Genomic DNA, 16,855 nt, shown 5'->3' with positions numbered 1-16,855 from the left:
TCCGTCCCCTCAGCCCCCCCCGGCACCGCGCCGTTCCCCCGGGATCTGTCCTGTCTCCCCGGTGCTCTCGTCGCGGTGTCAGCTGTGGGGCCCCGCCGCGCCCCGGCCCTCAGCAGCGTCCCGCCCGCAGGTGGAGGATGCGCTCTCCTACCTGGACCAGGTGAAGATCCGCTTCGGCAGCGACCCGGCCACCTACAACGGCTTCCTGGAGATCATGAAGGAGTTCAAAAGCCAGAGGTAACGCCCGGCCCGGGGCCGTGTCTGCCCTGGGGGCTTCCCCAGCCTTCACCCCGAGGTTCTACTGTCCCTGCTGGCCCAGTTGTTACACGCTGGAGATGAGGGAGGAGGCGTTCATCCCACTGCTGCCCACTTCCTTGTTTACCAGAGCAGAAATCCACGGGGAAAGAGCAATCTGGTTTTTTTTTTTTTTTGTAACCCGCTCTGAAACACAGATCTGGAAAAACAGATGAAGACTTTTGTTGCTCAGAGCTCTCAGCCCTTGCGTGGTGCCCACTTTGGGCAACCTGTACGTTCTTCTATCTGGAGAACACTCCCAGTAGGAGGCTGCAGTAGGTGGTGGTCCTTCCCTCTGCCTGGGCCTGTTCCTAGGTCTGAAGTTCCCAGATTTTCTTGTTGAGAATGCTATCTGTGAGAAGCCACATGCTTCACCTACCTCTGTACTTTTCTGGGCTTGAGTTGTATTTCTGATGTAGGCACAAGTAACAAATTCTTCTCGATTTTAGCATTGACACACCCGGAGTCATCCGACGCGTTTCACAGCTGTTCCATGAACACCCCGACCTCATTGTAGGATTCAATGCTTTCCTCCCTCTGGGATACAGAATAGAAATTCCAAAGAATGGGAAGTTAAGTATACAGTCACCACTGACTAGTCAGGTAGGTTATAAAGCTCGTAGTACTCCAAATAAATCCTGTTAATATATTGCTGTGCACATCTCCTGCTGTATAACCAATGGATATCAGATGTTACAATCACAAAATAAACAAGACAGTTAGGCGAAGTAGACTATGATAACAAAAGAGAATAAATGGAAGGCTTACCCTTATGCTGAGCTCACCACAAAACACCAGAAGGAGGGATCTCCAGATGAGATCCTTCCCCACTGGCAGCCAGCTCTTCAATAGGTCTAGGAGAGGTGCAGCCTGGCTCCACCCCTTCCGGCAGCACAGGTGAATTGAATTGCCTTCACCTGTGCTCCTCTGGCTGACTCACGGCTCGCCTCAGGTGATCAATCAGAGGTTCAGGCCGTGACTCAGCAGTTCCCATACACCTGCACAGTTTAGGCTGTGTACATTTGCATGTATTGCACACTGCTAAAGTTCTGACGTAGTTTTTTAAGATGTGGTAATGGCTACAGTGTAAATTTGAACGTTTATTCTCAAACCAGTTATTAGCTCAGCTTGCACTGGAGCGATGTTCCTGGTTGAAGTGCCACTGCAACTCCAAATACTCCTGTCAGATTTGAAAACTGAGATTTTAATTGGCTTGGACTGTTGCACAGACTCTCAATGTACGATGGGTAGGGACACGTCTAAAAAAACATCCTGGGAGAATTGTACTTCCAGTCTTCAGTGAGCAACTGAGAAATGTATTTGGCCTCACACGTTGGTTCTCACACTGTGGGCTTACTTTAAACCACCAGTGTGGTTATTATTTGGTTCATTTTTTGTCCATTGCCTGAATGCGTGTGAGGTGTTGCCATGCAATCGCTACCATCCTGCAGTGGGAGACATCTGCTGTTGGATAAATATTGGCCTCTTCCTTTTGTTGTTATTGTGTTATGTGTGGTTGTGGAGGCTGAAATAGAGCTATAGCTGAATTCTGCCGATAAAGTTGTGGTTTAGTGCTAATTAGTAGCAGTGCATATCTTTTAGATCTCTCTGTTGCTTACGAATTTTGCTTCTTGGAGCCTTACATTTTAATATGTTTCTTAAAACTGACAGTTCCTCTGAAATAGAACAGTGGTAACAGAAACTGCAGCACACGTTACCTGGTACAACCTCTCAAGTGTGGATAATGCAGGGACAGTCATAAGCAGCAATGAGTCAGATTGTTTACCAAGTCAGATATGGCTTATGGGTTTGTTTGTTTTTTAACTCATGGTGTTAATAACGTAGGTAAGGAAATGTATTATCAAATTAAATCTTTTTTCCCCCTTATTTCTTCACGTGGTAATCTCTTTTAGCTAAACAGATTTAAAATATTGATGCTAGGATGTAGTTGCACCTGTGTTTCAGCACGAGTCACTGTCTTGTATGTCTTATGCCACTAGGTGCCCTCAGAGGCTGTTCCCAGTGCTCTCCCTGGCAGCGGGCTGTTGTTGCATTACTCACAGGAGAATTCACACAACCACAGTGACTGCACCGAGGAGTTCAGGCATCAGCTTCCATACAAAGAAGACAAATCCCAAATTCCCTTGGAGTCTGATTCTGTAGAGTTCAATAATGCCATCAGTTACGTGAATAAGATCAAAACTCGCTTCCTTGACCACCCAGAAATTTACAGATCCTTTTTAGAAATTCTTCATACTTACCAGGTAAAAAGCCTTCAAAGTAAGGTAGATTGTGGGCTTGTGGTGTGGCTGCTTGAACAGCTATCAAATGAAACGTCAGGCTTTGTCCAACAGCTGCCTCAAAGATATTCATATGAAATGACAGAAGTGTGAAAACTGTTGAACGTCCTGGGCACTGAGGTGCTAAGGGGTTGTATGTGGATCTGTCTTCACTAACTCTCAGCTGATGTTGTGATATCCTGTGTGATAGAAGCCTTGGACTGTCTGATAGTGATGTGAAGTTTGTGTTGGTTTTTTTTTTTTTTTTTTTTTTTTTTTGCTGCTGTGAGTTTTGTGTTTGTATCTGTTTAACATCTGTGCTTATCTTTTCAGAAAGAACAGCTTAACACTAAAGGTCGACCCTTCCGGGGCATGTCAGAGGAAGAAGTGTTTACTGAAGTAGCAAATCTGTTCAGAGGACAGGAGGATCTGCTCTCTGAGTTTGGACAGTTTCTTCCAGAGGCTAAAAGGTCTTTGGTATGTGTATGCTTAAAGCAAGGAGAATATTTAATGCTGCCTGTTTATATGTAGAATGCATTACAGAAAAACACACAGCCAGTAGATGAAATTCACTTCTCTTCACTGCTTGGAATTTCGCAAAACAGGTCACTTAATTACTTGCTCTCTGTTCAGATAAGCAGGATATTTGTACAGACTGAGGAGAGAGCATTGAAACAATTATTCATTTTCTTCAGTTCACAGGAAATGGACCATGTGAAGTGAACAGTGTCCAGAAAACTGAGCATGAAAAGAATCTTGAACACAGCAAAAAGCGATCCAGACCGCTGCTGTTGCGTCCTGTTTCTGGCCCAGCAAAGGTATCTCTCTGCAAGTGACCTCACATTACTCATTTTGTTTATGTAATTCCTTGGGTGAAGTTGTAATGAGTGGTGACTTTGAAGTATGTAGGTTAGGTACAAGGAAAAAAAAAAAATCAAAACTATTTTATAAATAATAATCTGCAAGGAAAGCAATTTTCAGAATTCTAAAATGTATACAGTAGCATGTTGTATACGAGTATCAAGCCCTTAGATGCAGAATATTGGTCCCCAGAAGGGCAAATTCATTGCTTCTTTAAAGGAACCTTTGGAATTGTTCCTGAAGCGATCCTCCTCCTTAGCCAGGAGCCCTCTGATAGAAATTGCTGTGGAGGACTTGACACAGCAATGCTAGATTGCTCTTTGGGAAATAACGATGATCAGTCTTTGCAGAGAGCTGTTCTGTGTCAGCAAAGTGGAGTTTGATAGCATTTGAATGACATATATATATATAATTGTTCTTTTAACAGAAGAAAATGAAACTGAGAGGTACCAAAGATCTGTCAGTAGCAACAGTGGGAAAATATGGAACGCTGCAGGAGTTTTCATTCTTTGACAAGGTCAGTACTTGGCCTGTTCTCACTCTGTGGGCTTACTTTAAACCAGTGGGGTTATTATTTGGTTCATTTTTTATTTAATCTGTGCGTCAGCACTTAGCAATTGCCTGACTTCAAGTGGCAGAGGGAGAGCAGACCGAGAAAAAAGAAAATAGATGGGTTTGGAAGCATGGAAGCTGATCATTAACCTTTTCCTGAATGCTTGTCTCTAACACGGATGTTTTTCTGTGCTTTTCAGCAGTATTTCCTCATAGTAACTATATGCAGCCACTGAACTATTGTTTGAAACTCAGACTGTTGAGGAATGTTCTCTTTTTATGTTGCAATGCAAATAGAGGTTGGTCTCCTGTGGTTCAGACTCCTTAGAATATGAACAGTAATTGAAAGTGGCATCCACGTGGTTCGGTGATTTCTTTCCAAACTGTCTGTAGGTGCGCAGAGTGCTCAAAAGTCAGGAAGTCTACGAAAATTTTCTCCGTTGCATTGCTCTCTTCAACCAGGAGTTGGTCTCTGGCTCTGAGCTGCTCCAGCTAGTTACGCCATTTTTAGGGTGAGTTACTGATGGCCATCTCTGCTGCATTGGCCTTTTTTAGCCTTGCTCTGTTAATTTTTGGTAGGCGCTGTGAACTTTGTCACTGAAGCTTTGAATTCAACATCAGAAATACCTTCTAGGTAGCATGCCAGCAATGCAGAGCTAATTCACAAAGAGAAATGGTAAAACTGGAATCGTTAACATATCTACACAGCTCTTGAGGAGCATTTTGGGGAGGATTTTATTTAGATTTCTCACTTTTGTGATGAGTATTAGCCACCCTAAAACCATCAGAATGAAATAACACAGGTCATGCTTATTTGTGTTTTTGAAGGAAATTTCCAGAGCTGTTTGCACAGTTCAAGTCCTTCCTTGGTGTGAAAGAGCTTTCGTTTGCTTCTCCACTGAGTGACCGATCTGGGGATGGAATGAGCCGGGAAATAGATTATGCTTCCTGCAAACGCATTGGATCGAGTTACCGTGCCCTCCCAAAAACCTACCAGCAGCCAAAGTGCAGTGGAAGAACAGCCATTTGCAAAGAGGTACTTTGGGATCATCCACCAAATCCCTGTACAAACATTGTACTTATGTAACTTGAAATGGGGCAGGCAGTAGTACAGCTGCTGCACGTGGATTCCTCCCTCTAACTCTGACTGTCCCTCTTCAGTATCAGTTATTCATCCAATCCATTGAAATAAGAGTATCCACATTCAGCTCACTCGGTTTATCTAAACACATCTCGTCACTTCTTTCAGTTTAATCTCTTTTGAGTGTGTGTGCATACGCTATTTGTATAGATAGAAAAGAGCATTGGAGGACAGAAGTTATTTCTCTAGCAGTGGACTAACTTTTGGAAGCAGTGTTTCTCCTGAAAGAGCATTGTGAGCCAATGTTGTAGGCACTGCTGTCCCTGGGAGCAGACATCTACTCCCACTGCTCCCTGTTGTCCCCTTTGCTGCAATGATCTCTGCTTTGAGAGAAGATAGTGAAGCTGCTTCTGAACTCTGATGCATTTCCACACAGACCTTGAATTATTTAGGAGTAGTCATGACAGTGTTAGCTAGGCTGAAACTTCAGGAGAAACTCAAGGAAGAGCTGTGCAAGAATCAAACAGCGCAGTATCAGAGCTCCTTGAACAGCTCTGGGCTCCTAAGGCATTGTTCAGTGTCATATCTTTGCACTCTTGCAGGTGTTAAATGATACCTGGGTTTCATTTCCATCCTGGTCTGAAGACTCAACTTTTGTCAGCTCCAAGAAGACTCCTTATGAGGAACAGTTGCACCGCTGTGAGGATGAACGGTTTGAGGTACCTCTGCTGCTCAGCTTCCATTCTCCCTCCTCAGAAAACAAAACTTTCAGCTGTTGAGGATTTTTACTGAACTAATCATTGGCCAAATACTAAAAGTTTGATTAGTGCTCATTAGTTTGAGCTGGAGTTTGGTGTTTTCCCACTCGCTTAGAGTCTAATAGTTCTTTTAGGCATGAGTCCAGTTCTGGAAAGCATGTTGCCTTTGGAGAACTGGCGCAGGTCTGTTTTCCAGTAAGAAGCCTTGCTGATGCTTCTTAGCTCCACCCAGCGGGCAGCAGACCTGAGCTCATCTCCGTTTTCCTGCTGTCAGCATTCTTAAACTGTGTCTTTGTGGACTCTTTAACAGCTGGATGTTGTCTTGGAGACCAATTTAGCCACAATACGTGTGCTGGAGAGTGTGCAGAAAAAGCTTTCTCGTCTCACTCAAGAGGATCAGGAAAAATTTCGGCTGGATGATTGCTTGGGAGGAACATCAGAAGTGATCCAGCGCAGAGCCATCTATCGCATCTATGGTGATAAAGCACCAGAGATCATTGAAAGTCTGAAGAAAAACCCAGTTACTGCAGTTCCAGTTGTTCTTAAGAGGTAATTCCCATTCTCCCACGCTCACCTGGGATCTTTAAGAAACAGGATTGTAAAGGTCATTTTTATGTGTATTTTTCCCTTTTTTTTTCCCAATAAGTAACTTGGTTTTTACTTCTTAGATTATAATGTACAGAAATAGGAAATAAAGTAGATCTTGTTTACTTCTGAAGTGACAAATATTTTAGCAGCTCATTGGAAGTATCTAAAATATTTCAGTAGCTTACTGAAAATGCTTCTCTCTGTATTTAGATTTCTTGGACTGTGCTTAAAAAAACAAACAAATGTTTTTTAGGTTGGTTTGGGAGTGAAGTATGAGTTTTAAGCCCTCCCTACTTCTTGTACTGCTGGTAGCTGGTTTGATGTTTCTGAGTACTTCAGCCATCTTTTTTTTTAACTAAAAAAATTCTCTTTGCAGTGCTGAAAGGTTCTGTGCGATGATCTCCAGTGAAAGGTCAAGGTGTTGGAAATTGTTGTCGTTTTCTAGTCTTCCTCCCAAGCATTTTTAAACAACTGCTTCCTGTAGACACTGTTAGAAAGGATAGCTTATCTGCAGTGATGTAGATATTTTATGTATGTCTTTTTATTTTATGTATGTCTTTTCAAACTAACATAGATTGTACATTTATGCAGATTGAAAGCAAAAGAGGAGGAGTGGCGGGAGGCCCAGCAGGGCTTCAACAAAATTTGGCGTGAGCAGTACGAGAAAGCCTACCTGAAGTCCCTTGACCACCAGGCTGTCAACTTCAAACAAAATGACACCAAGGCTTTGCGCTCCAAGAGCTTGTTGAATGAAATTGAGAGTGTCTATGATGAGGTATGTATGTTAGCAAATAATTAATTCTGTTTGTTGTTCATTTATGCCATTGTCTGAAGGTTTGCTCCATGCCTGGGATCAGCGTGAGGGGCTCTGAAGAGTTCTCAGTCAAAAATGGCTGTCCCAAGCAGAGTGTTAATCCTGGCTTATTTCTTCTGGTAGGAGTCACTCTTGAGCATGCAGTGGAAGCATCTTTATCTATTTGTCTCTTGATTACAGCATCAGGAGCAGCATTCAGAGGGGAGAAGTTCATCCACAAATGAGCCTCATCTTATCTTTATCTATGAAGATAAGCAGATTTTGGAAGACGCAGCATCTCTTATCAGCTATTACGTAAAACGTCAGCCTACCATCCAAAAGGAGGATCAAGCAACCATTCGGCAGATAGTGCACCACTTCATACCCGAGCTGTTTTTCTCTCAGCCCCCTGAACACAGTATTTCTGAAGAATCAACAGATGAAGACAGAGAAAACCATCAGGGGCAGAACCTGGATACTCCAGAGCTACGGAAAAAGCATGTGCCTGGGCCTCCAAGCAGTCCTTTGGAGACAAAAGCAACCTTCTGTGATGTTACAGCTGCTGAGCCCCATAACGCTCTGGATGATGTTTACAGTCTGTTCTTTGTCAATAATAATTGGTATTTCTTCCTCCGCCTTCATCAGACTCTGTGCTCGAGGCTCCTAAAGATTTATCGTCAAGCGCAGAAGCAGCTCCTAGAATATCGGACTGAAAAAGAGAGGGAGAAACTCCTTTGTGAGGGGAGAAAAGAAAAGACCAATGATCCAGCCATGGAGCTCAGACTGAAGCAACCAAGTAAGAATACGGTCTGACGTGGTGCATTGTTAATGTTCTGGTTGTATGTGTCTGGGGAACTGAGAGCAGCAGGCAGGGAATGTAGAGGTCCAAACCTCTGCTCTGTTTGCAGTTCATGGATACGGCTGATTTGACAGGACAGCTTGTTTGTCATTTGTCCTTTTGAGTGCTTTCATGCACAGTTCAGAAAATCTTCCCACAAGTGCACAGCTGTCAAATGTTCCCAAAGTGTCTTGTATTAAAGTGTTATTTAGTTTTAAAATGTGAATGGCTCTCTGATGAAACAGTTCACCACTCAAAGCGTGGCAGAAGAGCTTGAGGAAAAACTGTTTCACTCTGTCAGCACTCTTGAGAGAGAACTCTGCAAAGGTGTTCCAGCACTGAATGTCACAGCTCTCCAGCAGTGCTGTCCTGTACACCTCCTGACTTCACTCTGCCTCTTGCATGTAGTAAGTGACTGCCCTTTTCCTCTGACCAGGTGAAGTGGAACTGGAGGAGTACTACCCTGCGTTCCTGGATATGGTGAGGAGCCTGCTGGATGGGAATATTGACCCAACGCAGTACGAGGACACACTGAGGGAGATGTTCACCATCCACGCCTACATTGGCTTTACTATGGACAAACTGGTGCAGAATATTGTCCGCCAGGTAACTAGTTTGATGACTGTGCTCTGTGGGGGACAGCACGTTTCCCTTCTATGGACAAGTAGCTTTCTCACAGCACCTGTAATGCAAGAACGCATAAAACTTTCAGCAAATATATAGAAGTTAAATCTGTGGTGGAAAGGGCTTAATAAAAGTTCAGTGAGATAGTTCAGTACCAAGTACAGTACAGGGACCACCTCAGGGGACTGACTCTTCCTGGCCTTTTCCAACACTTCTTCAGTTGCAGAGTTCAAAATTCTGCCATTTCCAAGATAAATCAAAGGCTAAAGAAAGGCTTTCTATGCAATATCTGTCTTCTAATTGTAGGGTTGTTGTTTTTGTAAAGTTTGTTTTTTGTTTTTTTTTTTTGTAAAGTTAGGCACTTTAGCTCCTTACTCTCTTTTTTTTTCCTTATATTGTAATGAAAGGGGAAATAAAGGGTATGAAGTCTCTGGAGTTAAAACTTTGATACTTTTGCGGTGCTATGCTGAGTTTTGTATTCCTTTCATAACACGCTGAAGTCTTGGCCCAGACTTGTTAACTGAATTCTCCCATTTTTAATGGAAGCTTCACCATTTAGTGAGCGACGACATCTGCTTGAAGGTTGTTGAGCTCTACCTGAACGAGAGGAAGCGAGGTGCTGCTGGAGGTAACCTGTCCTCTAGGTGTGTCCGGGCAGCAAAGGAAACCAGTTATCAGTGGAAGGCTGAACGTTGCATGGCAGATGAGAACTGTTTCAAGGTGAGAACCTGCTGCCAGGAAATTTCATAAAGTGACTGTGCCACTTCACCTGGGAGAAGTGGATTTGAAAGTTCCAAGGCCACAATATGGAGAGAGGGGTACCAAAAACAGCACAGGCAGTAAGGTGGCGTATTGACTCACTGAAAAGCCTTGTTGCTTGCGCCTCTCCTGCTCATGTATTTGTTGTCCAAATGACTTGTGAATATCCATCACTTTATTGTGGACTCATGTGGCCAACATCTTTCACCTGTCACTTTATTACAGGTAATGTTTCTACAGAGGAAAGGACAGGTGATCATGACCATTGAACTCCTGGATACAGAAGAAACCCAAACAGAAGATCCGGTGGAGGTCCAGGTAATAGTATGGTGACCATGCAGTCTGCTGTACCCAGACAAAGCAGATATCTAAGAATGCTTTCCAACTTTCTTGATCCCAAATATGAATTTTTGCCAGGAGGATAAGCTTATCTAGGAGGGTATGGCCATTGACAGAAATGTGTATGTCAATGAAACAGTTCCAACATAAATCATCTTGGGGTTGGGTGAGGTACCAGCAGCTTCTTGAAGAGCATCTGGAAATAAACTAGACCTTTGCAGCAGTGTTTAACTTGAGAGAAATCTTGACTTGAAATTGATCTCTTGTAGCACCTTGCTAACTACATGGAGCAGTACGTTGGGGTAGAAGGAGTTCCAAACAACCAGAATGATGGCTTCTTACTGAAACCAGTTTTTCTGCAAAGGTGAGCTCCCTCCCTCTCCTGAGTCATATCTGGGGCAGCTGGTCCTGCTTCCTCTGACTGTGTGGCAGTGATTGTAGGTGATGTGTAGCACAGGCATTTCTAGGGAAATGCACTCGTCTCTGAGGTCCAGAGGGACTGCTGGAGTTCAGTGTGCAAGAATGCTGAAGAAAAAGTTAATGACCGCTGCACTGAGGTGTGTTTATGATGGAGTGGGGCTGCCTAAGCAGTCCTTTCTGGGAGGAATCTGAGGTCTAATTTGTTTGTTTCCATTTCAGTAACTATTTGCTGAGAGTCTGAAAACTAAAACATACAGTTCATACTTTGCTGTCGGCTCTACCAGCTTGAGAGAGTGGGTAAACACATGTGACAAATGCTTCATGATCTTTGTTTTGTTCTAGAAACCTAAAAAAATTTCGTAAGTGGCAATGTAAGCAAGTGAGAGCTCTGAGGAGTGAGGTGAAGAGCTCCTGGAAGAGACTGATCGGCGTTGAGAGCGCGTGCAACGTGGACTGCCGGTTCAAGCTCAACACCCACAAAATGATGTTCATCATGAACTCGGAGGATTACATGTACAGGCGGGGAGCGCTGTGCCGAGCCAAGCAGGTGCATCTCCTGTTACTCTCTCAGTAGCTTAGGCAATTGCAGAGGTAGAAGATTTCAGCCAAAAGACAGACATTGGTAGGAAGTCTTGTGGCTGAATTTCTGCAAAATCCACCCAGAAGTTACTCCTCTGTGTTGGATGAAACAAGGAAAAGAGATGGGAAACATTCTGTGTTTTAGTTTAGCTCAGCAGTTTTTACTTTGCAAATTTTAAAGGGGAGTTGCAAACATTAAGAAATAGAGACCTTTAAAGGCAGCTGTGTGGCTTTTCTGTTTGTGTTGTGTTGTAGGGCTTGCCTGCTGTGGACATACAAAGAGGTGAAAGTTTTGACTTCCTGCCCAGAAACCTCTCAGTAATTTTTTTTTTTTACTTTTCTGCTTTCAGGTACAGCCAATGGTGCTGTTAAAGCACCACCAGCAGTTTGAAGAGTGGCACAACAGATGGCTAGAAGAGAATGTGACCATGGAGGCAGTAGATGTTGTTCAAGATTGGCTAATGGGAGACGAAGATGAGGAGATGGTGCCCTGTAAAACAACCTGTGAGACAGTGAATGTCCATGGAGTCCCTGTGAACAGATACAGAGTGCAGTACAGCCGCCGTCCAGCTTCGCCATGAGGAAATTTGTGCCTGGGACTTGCTGGTGAAACACATTTACTCTGAGAATAGTGGTGGGAATGCAATGTATGTATTAATGGTATTTATCCAAACAGCATTTTACTTTGGATTATAACGTATTTTCCATACGGCATAGACTTGTCTCCTTGCAGTGTAATCCTCCAGTCATCATGAAGAGACTTAACAGCTTTAAGGAAGAGGGCTCTTGGCATTGCCACACTTTTTAGTAGTTTCCTAGCTTTAGGCCACTGCTGACCAGCCAATACAGGAAAGCAGAACAAGTGGGCCAGGCTCTTGGTGATCTGCCACTGGTGGCTTTGTTGGACAGGAGTTGGCTGGTGCTTGGCAAATGCTGGCAGCTGCTTCCACTTTGAAAAGTTTAATGTGCCCTATCGTCCTGAATTTGTGTCGTCTTGGAGCCTGCAGAACTCTTCAATATAACCTTCAAGTGCCAGCGTGGCACTGATTGCCAGCCTTGCTGCAGGCTGCTTCCTTATCTGCGTGTATTAATAAGGCAACAGATGCAGTGTTTGTTACTGGTGCTCTGCTGAGAAAATGTCGAAACTGAGGCAGAGGTGAACAGCATACTGACCACTCTTAACTCCTGCTCACCAACTGAGTATTCTGGAGCATGAACTAAGGGGAAGAAACCCTGTGAGCTGCAGTGCTGGGGAGGAGAGCCGAGGCCCATGGCCCACCTGCCCGCAGAGCCCATCTCACTGCTTTGAGGATTTGTGACCTGCTGCAGACTGCTGTCTCAGATCTGAAGCTGCTTGGAGTGTGTGTGTGGAGAAAAATATCCAGTGCGAGGTCTGCTCTGATTATTTTTGGTATTTTGCATGCTGACTGGCAGCCTCTGGAGACTGCGTACTCTTCCTTGTGTGTGCCCAGACTGCGGTTCTGCTGGGTTGTACCACTTAAATAACGGCAGTAGATGGAGCTCTTGCAGCACAGCGTTTGCTCTGGATCAGAAGTTTTGTCCCAGATACGCCGCTGTTCTGCTAGGTCAGCACAGATGCTGTGTTTGCAGTGACACATGGAAGTCTGTAACGGGGAGGATTAGATCCAGCCACAACCGCTGAAGCTTTTCCACCAAACCATCTTTACTTCTACCCAAGTTTTTTTGAATAGAAGCAAAAGAAAACATAACCCAAACCATACAGAAAACTGCACCAACTGACTAAAAAAAAGGAAATTCAGCTCTGTCTGTCCTGCAGCCCCACTGTGACTTTGCTGTTGTTTTTTGGGGCCAAAGGCAAGCACTCTGTCACGGAGCATATGACAGACGTAATGTGTTGAGGCAGATCCAGCCTCCTTCAGCTCAACCTCCCGCTTTTCATGGCTATTAAGGGAGTAACCCCCCAACCTGGATCCTTTTTTTGTGGCTTTGATTTTAGGTTATCCTTTCTGCCAAACCTAAATAGCAGCCTGTAGGATTTGTCCTGGGTTATTTCCACTGTACAGCGTTGGGTTTTGCAATTGTCTCACTTGACCGTAGAAAAATTGGCCTTTGGGGTACATTTAATACGAAACTGTACTGACTCTTTGTCTTTTTTGCAAATTAATCTGCGGGAGGGAATGAAGGAGGCCAGTCTTTGGCATTTGTGGCCACTTGCACAACCACTGCCAGTGCAGAACTTCTCCTCAAGAACTCATGTTCTCATTGTCTGAGTGTCTGTTGAATTCTGTTACTGAAGTGAGCTGTGGAGGTTCTTCCCCTGCCCACATAGATATGGGAGAGCGAGGTGGAGAGGGGATTGAGTCCAGTGCAAAGCACAGAATCCCTTTTCCTTCCTGTCAGCTCAACAGAATACGCCTCAGTCCTGTTCACCTCTGCTGTCTTCCAGTGGAGATGATAACTGTGCCAAATTTTATGGTTTTACTATACAGAAAAATGTTTACTAGACAATAGGTTGCAACTTGTGGCTTAAAATGCGTTTGAATCCAGGTGTCCCACAGCTTATGAGGGTAACGCACCTGTGTGCCATCCTGTTCCATCTCCCCATTTTTAAGTGTACTTCAGGTATTTTTAAGCATCCTTATTTTGTAAACTTTAATTTATAATCTTGAATGGATTACAGCAGACTGTGGCCCTTCGTAGTGCTGTTATCTCAAAAACAGTGGTAGCAAATGATGTAAAGAGATGGGATGAGTGGGCAGCACAGGTCTGAGGGTGCTTTGCTGATGTCTGAGAGTTGAAGCTCAGCTGTTGTGTATCTGCAAGCACGACCTCGATTCAAGAGTTTGTTCTTCCATTTTTTTGAAGGATCTTTGCTTTTGGGCTTATTATTGCTTTGCCAGCTCTTTGAATGTAGTTTGTTTTTTATATTTATTTGCACATCCAAGTCAAATAAAATACCGATTTTAAAAGTCTGCAGGTCTCGCTGTTTTAAATGGTTTTAAGATTTAACTTAAGCCTTCTGCTGACCCCCAGACCTGACCGTCCTGCACCTGAAACTGAATTTTCAATGGCAGAAGAATGCAGCTGGAAGGCTGGATGAATCTGCCCTCCTGCACTTACAAGGAGCTGCGTGCAGCTGTGTGCCAGCCCACTTCCAACAGGCAGCGAATCTTTAACCTTCTCAGTGTACGAAAGTGATACGAAAGGGGAAGGTTTCCTACGTGCACACAGCAGCAGATCCCACATGAGAAGGCAGCTCCTCTGGCTCTGCACCCACTGCTGCCAGGCACAGCTGAGCACGGGCGGCCGTAAGGTGGCACAGTTGCTCTGTGTGGGAATAGATTTCAAAAGAAAACAGCCCCCAGAGCCGCTAATGCACAGCTCTGTGTTGGTTCACTCCTAGCAGCACCTTTGCCACGAGAGGTGTGCAAAAGCGAGCTCCTGGCCCAGCCTCAGCTGCTCGTGTGCTCTGCACAACAGCCCTTGGAGTGCACAATTCCAGTTCCGAAATCCATCAGCACATCTGCTCCAGGTTAAGGCAGTACAACCGCAACCAGGGAAATAACCCCCACCCGGCTTCCCCTCAGCCTCCCCGAATTCCTGGGTAATAATAACATGCAGAACCGCCTTCCCTGGGAGCCCTGCGCAACAAATGGATGTGTGGAGTTTGCAAATTAAGCTGCAGTGCTGTGACCCAGATCTGATAGGAGTTTCCTTTACATCATCCTCAACACTTCCGTTGCCATAACAAAAGGCGATTCCACTTTCTGTGCAGCGCGGCGTTGCTCACAGGGAAACAAACCTCCGTTCTCTCCGTAACAATCCTCTGATGAATAAACGGTATGAATGATTTGATACAAATGATGGTGGTGACGTAGCAGAGGACGCCATATATTTTACACAAAAGTGTCCTCTTGGAGATGTTGGACTTAACACAAAGAACGGCCCCTGTGCTGCTGGGGAGTGAAAGGCGCTGGGGACGGCACAGCTGACATCGCCACACGCAGCTGGAGCTCTCAGCAATACACGGCTTTACAAGATCCTTCACGTTTGCAGGATGGAATAATAAGGAGCGGTTTTATAAATCACATTAAGAATTGCTGAAGGGAGCACTTGAACAGTGGAGAAAGGAGAGGAGGGTGAGCTGGTGGCTGGTGAGGGCAGGAGGTGCCCCACGCACGAGGGCAGCCCCTGTGCCACCCACAGCCCCCGTGTGCCACAGTCTGCAAGGACAAACCTGGGCTGAGAGAGCCCTCATTTCTTGCTCAGTGGAGGTTTTCTGTGCTGTGATTTGGAGAAGGCTCCGATGCACAGCCGGTGGCTGGGAAAATCAGCATTGCATTCATGGAAAATGTGAGGTTTGCTGACAGCGGTGGAAATGCTGCGTGCTGCTGGCTCTGCCCCGAGCTGCTGCCTCTCATTCTGCAGCAGGAACACGAGCTCAGCCCAGGGCAGGATTCAGCTGCACCAGGAGTTCTCTCTTCACACCTGCTGGTTTGCAGCTGAGCTGCTGGAAGAGAGCAGGAATCTGAACCCTGTTAAGAGCATCCAAGTCCCAAAGTCAGATCAGTCAGACCCTAAAGGCACCATGTGGGGCAAGGCAGGTGCTGCCTGCACCTCCCTCACAGCTCTAAAATCCCTCCCCTGTGTTCCAGTCCTACATGTTCACGGTTCAGGGCAATGGAAGCAAAGAGTGCTTTCTCCCAGGAGATACCTATTGCACAACGAGCAGCTTTAAAACCAAATGTTACCCCACAGGGAAGGGAGCAAATGAGATGTTAACAAGCTGTGACAAACCTCTGGCATGAGAATTTTCAAGCAAGCTGTTCTGCATCTGAAGCAATCACTAAAGATCACACAGCATCTGAAAACTGAAGGATAGAGCAGTGAATAACCTCTCCCTGCTCCACTCCAGAGACCCGTCCGTAGGAAGCAGGGCTGTGATTTGCACACTATCTGCACCTGATTATGGCTAATTTTTTGCATACAGCGCATGGAAAGGATCCCGGTTGAGGCATGGAAAATACGTGGCTGCATGAGTCATGTTGTAATGGTTCATAAATCCTGAGAGAATCACAAAAGCAAAACATCCAACATTGCATCTTCCCTATCCCTGCCAGTGGAACCCCACCTCTCGACGCAGGGATGTGGGAATATGGTGAAAGCAAAGGAAATAGGATCATTTTCTCCTTGGAATAGAGGAATCTCTTCAAACAGCAGCCAGGCTCAGATTTGCAGTCTTCACAGAAGAAGCCATTCATGAGGCGAAGAAACAGGAATGAACTGCTCCTCAGGATGCCAAACCAAATTTACAATTCCTACCGCCTGGGCTCCAGCTCCATCCTTACCTCATGGAGTGGCATGCTCTCCTGGGGGGTGTTGGGTGGAGGCTGCGCATCTCTGGAAAAACACGGCTCTGTGTGGGCACGAGAGGCTGCAGTTCACTGTTATCTGCCCAAGCACACAGAGCACAAGCAGATAACAGCCCCCACGTCAGCCCCTCTCCTGCAGGACGGCTCAGCTTGCCCTGCCTATCGGCGGAAGCAGCACATCTCCATCAGGCCGGGACCTCAGCACTTATCTGTGTGCGTCACAGCACCGGGCGCTGCTTCCTTCAGATGGCCTTTGTTTAACCTCTGCAGCAAGAGCAAGGAGGGAGGGAAGCAGGATTAGAAATAAAGAAACAGAACTATGGTGGGCTGAACCCAACACGGGGATTGCGGGGCAGAACCCAAGCCCTGAACTGTCCCCAAAGCCATGGAAGAGCCCTGCACAGCCCCAGGAGCCGGGGAGGCTGCGGCCCTCCAGCACTCCATGGCTGTGTGCGGGGTTGACATCTTCGAAGGCATTGAAACAGTGTGGGAAAGGACCTCAAGCACTGTGCAGTGCTGCTTGGATCCCTCTCAAGCAGGACATCATTGGACGTGGAGGCCATAGGAGATTCAATGCAGTTTACACACTAAATCAAATTCAGAGTGTGTCAAATGTGACTGTGTGTTATTTTCAAGAACAGCCCAGAGCAGGGAGGAGACCCAAATGAGTCACTCGAGCTCTGACAAACAATCCCTATGGGTCTGGATGCGTGCGTCCCCCCAACCTCACAGCTGA

General features: G+C 45.5%; 1 protein-coding gene across 1 annotated transcript; it reads left to right on the top strand.

Annotated features, from left to right (window-relative positions):
* Window positions 1-49: 49 nt before the first annotated feature.
* Window positions 50-13,719, top strand: SIN3B (SIN3 transcription regulator family member B; the record flags this gene model as incomplete). The annotated part of the gene is made up of 18 exons (XM_042835584.1): window positions 50-237; window positions 744-897; window positions 2,295-2,558; window positions 2,907-3,050; window positions 3,269-3,391; window positions 3,862-3,951; window positions 4,380-4,498; window positions 4,815-5,022; window positions 5,670-5,786; window positions 6,136-6,374; window positions 7,005-7,188; window positions 7,408-8,002; window positions 8,481-8,650; window positions 9,215-9,388; window positions 9,653-9,745; window positions 10,036-10,130; window positions 10,529-10,733; window positions 11,116-13,719. Coding segments are annotated over 18 exons (3,393 nt in total), but the record flags the coding sequence as incomplete, so codon positions are not given.
* Window positions 13,720-16,855: the final 3,136 nt, after the last annotated feature.

The sequence above is a fragment of the Centrocercus urophasianus genome, unplaced genomic scaffold (genome assembly GCF_019232065.1).
Source record: "Centrocercus urophasianus isolate 14NV4802_14NV808 unplaced genomic scaffold, USGS_Curo_1.0 seq_54, whole genome shotgun sequence".
Lineage (NCBI taxonomy): Eukaryota > Metazoa > Chordata > Aves > Galliformes > Phasianidae > Centrocercus > Centrocercus urophasianus.
This window is presented reverse-complemented; position numbering and strand designations above follow the sequence as displayed.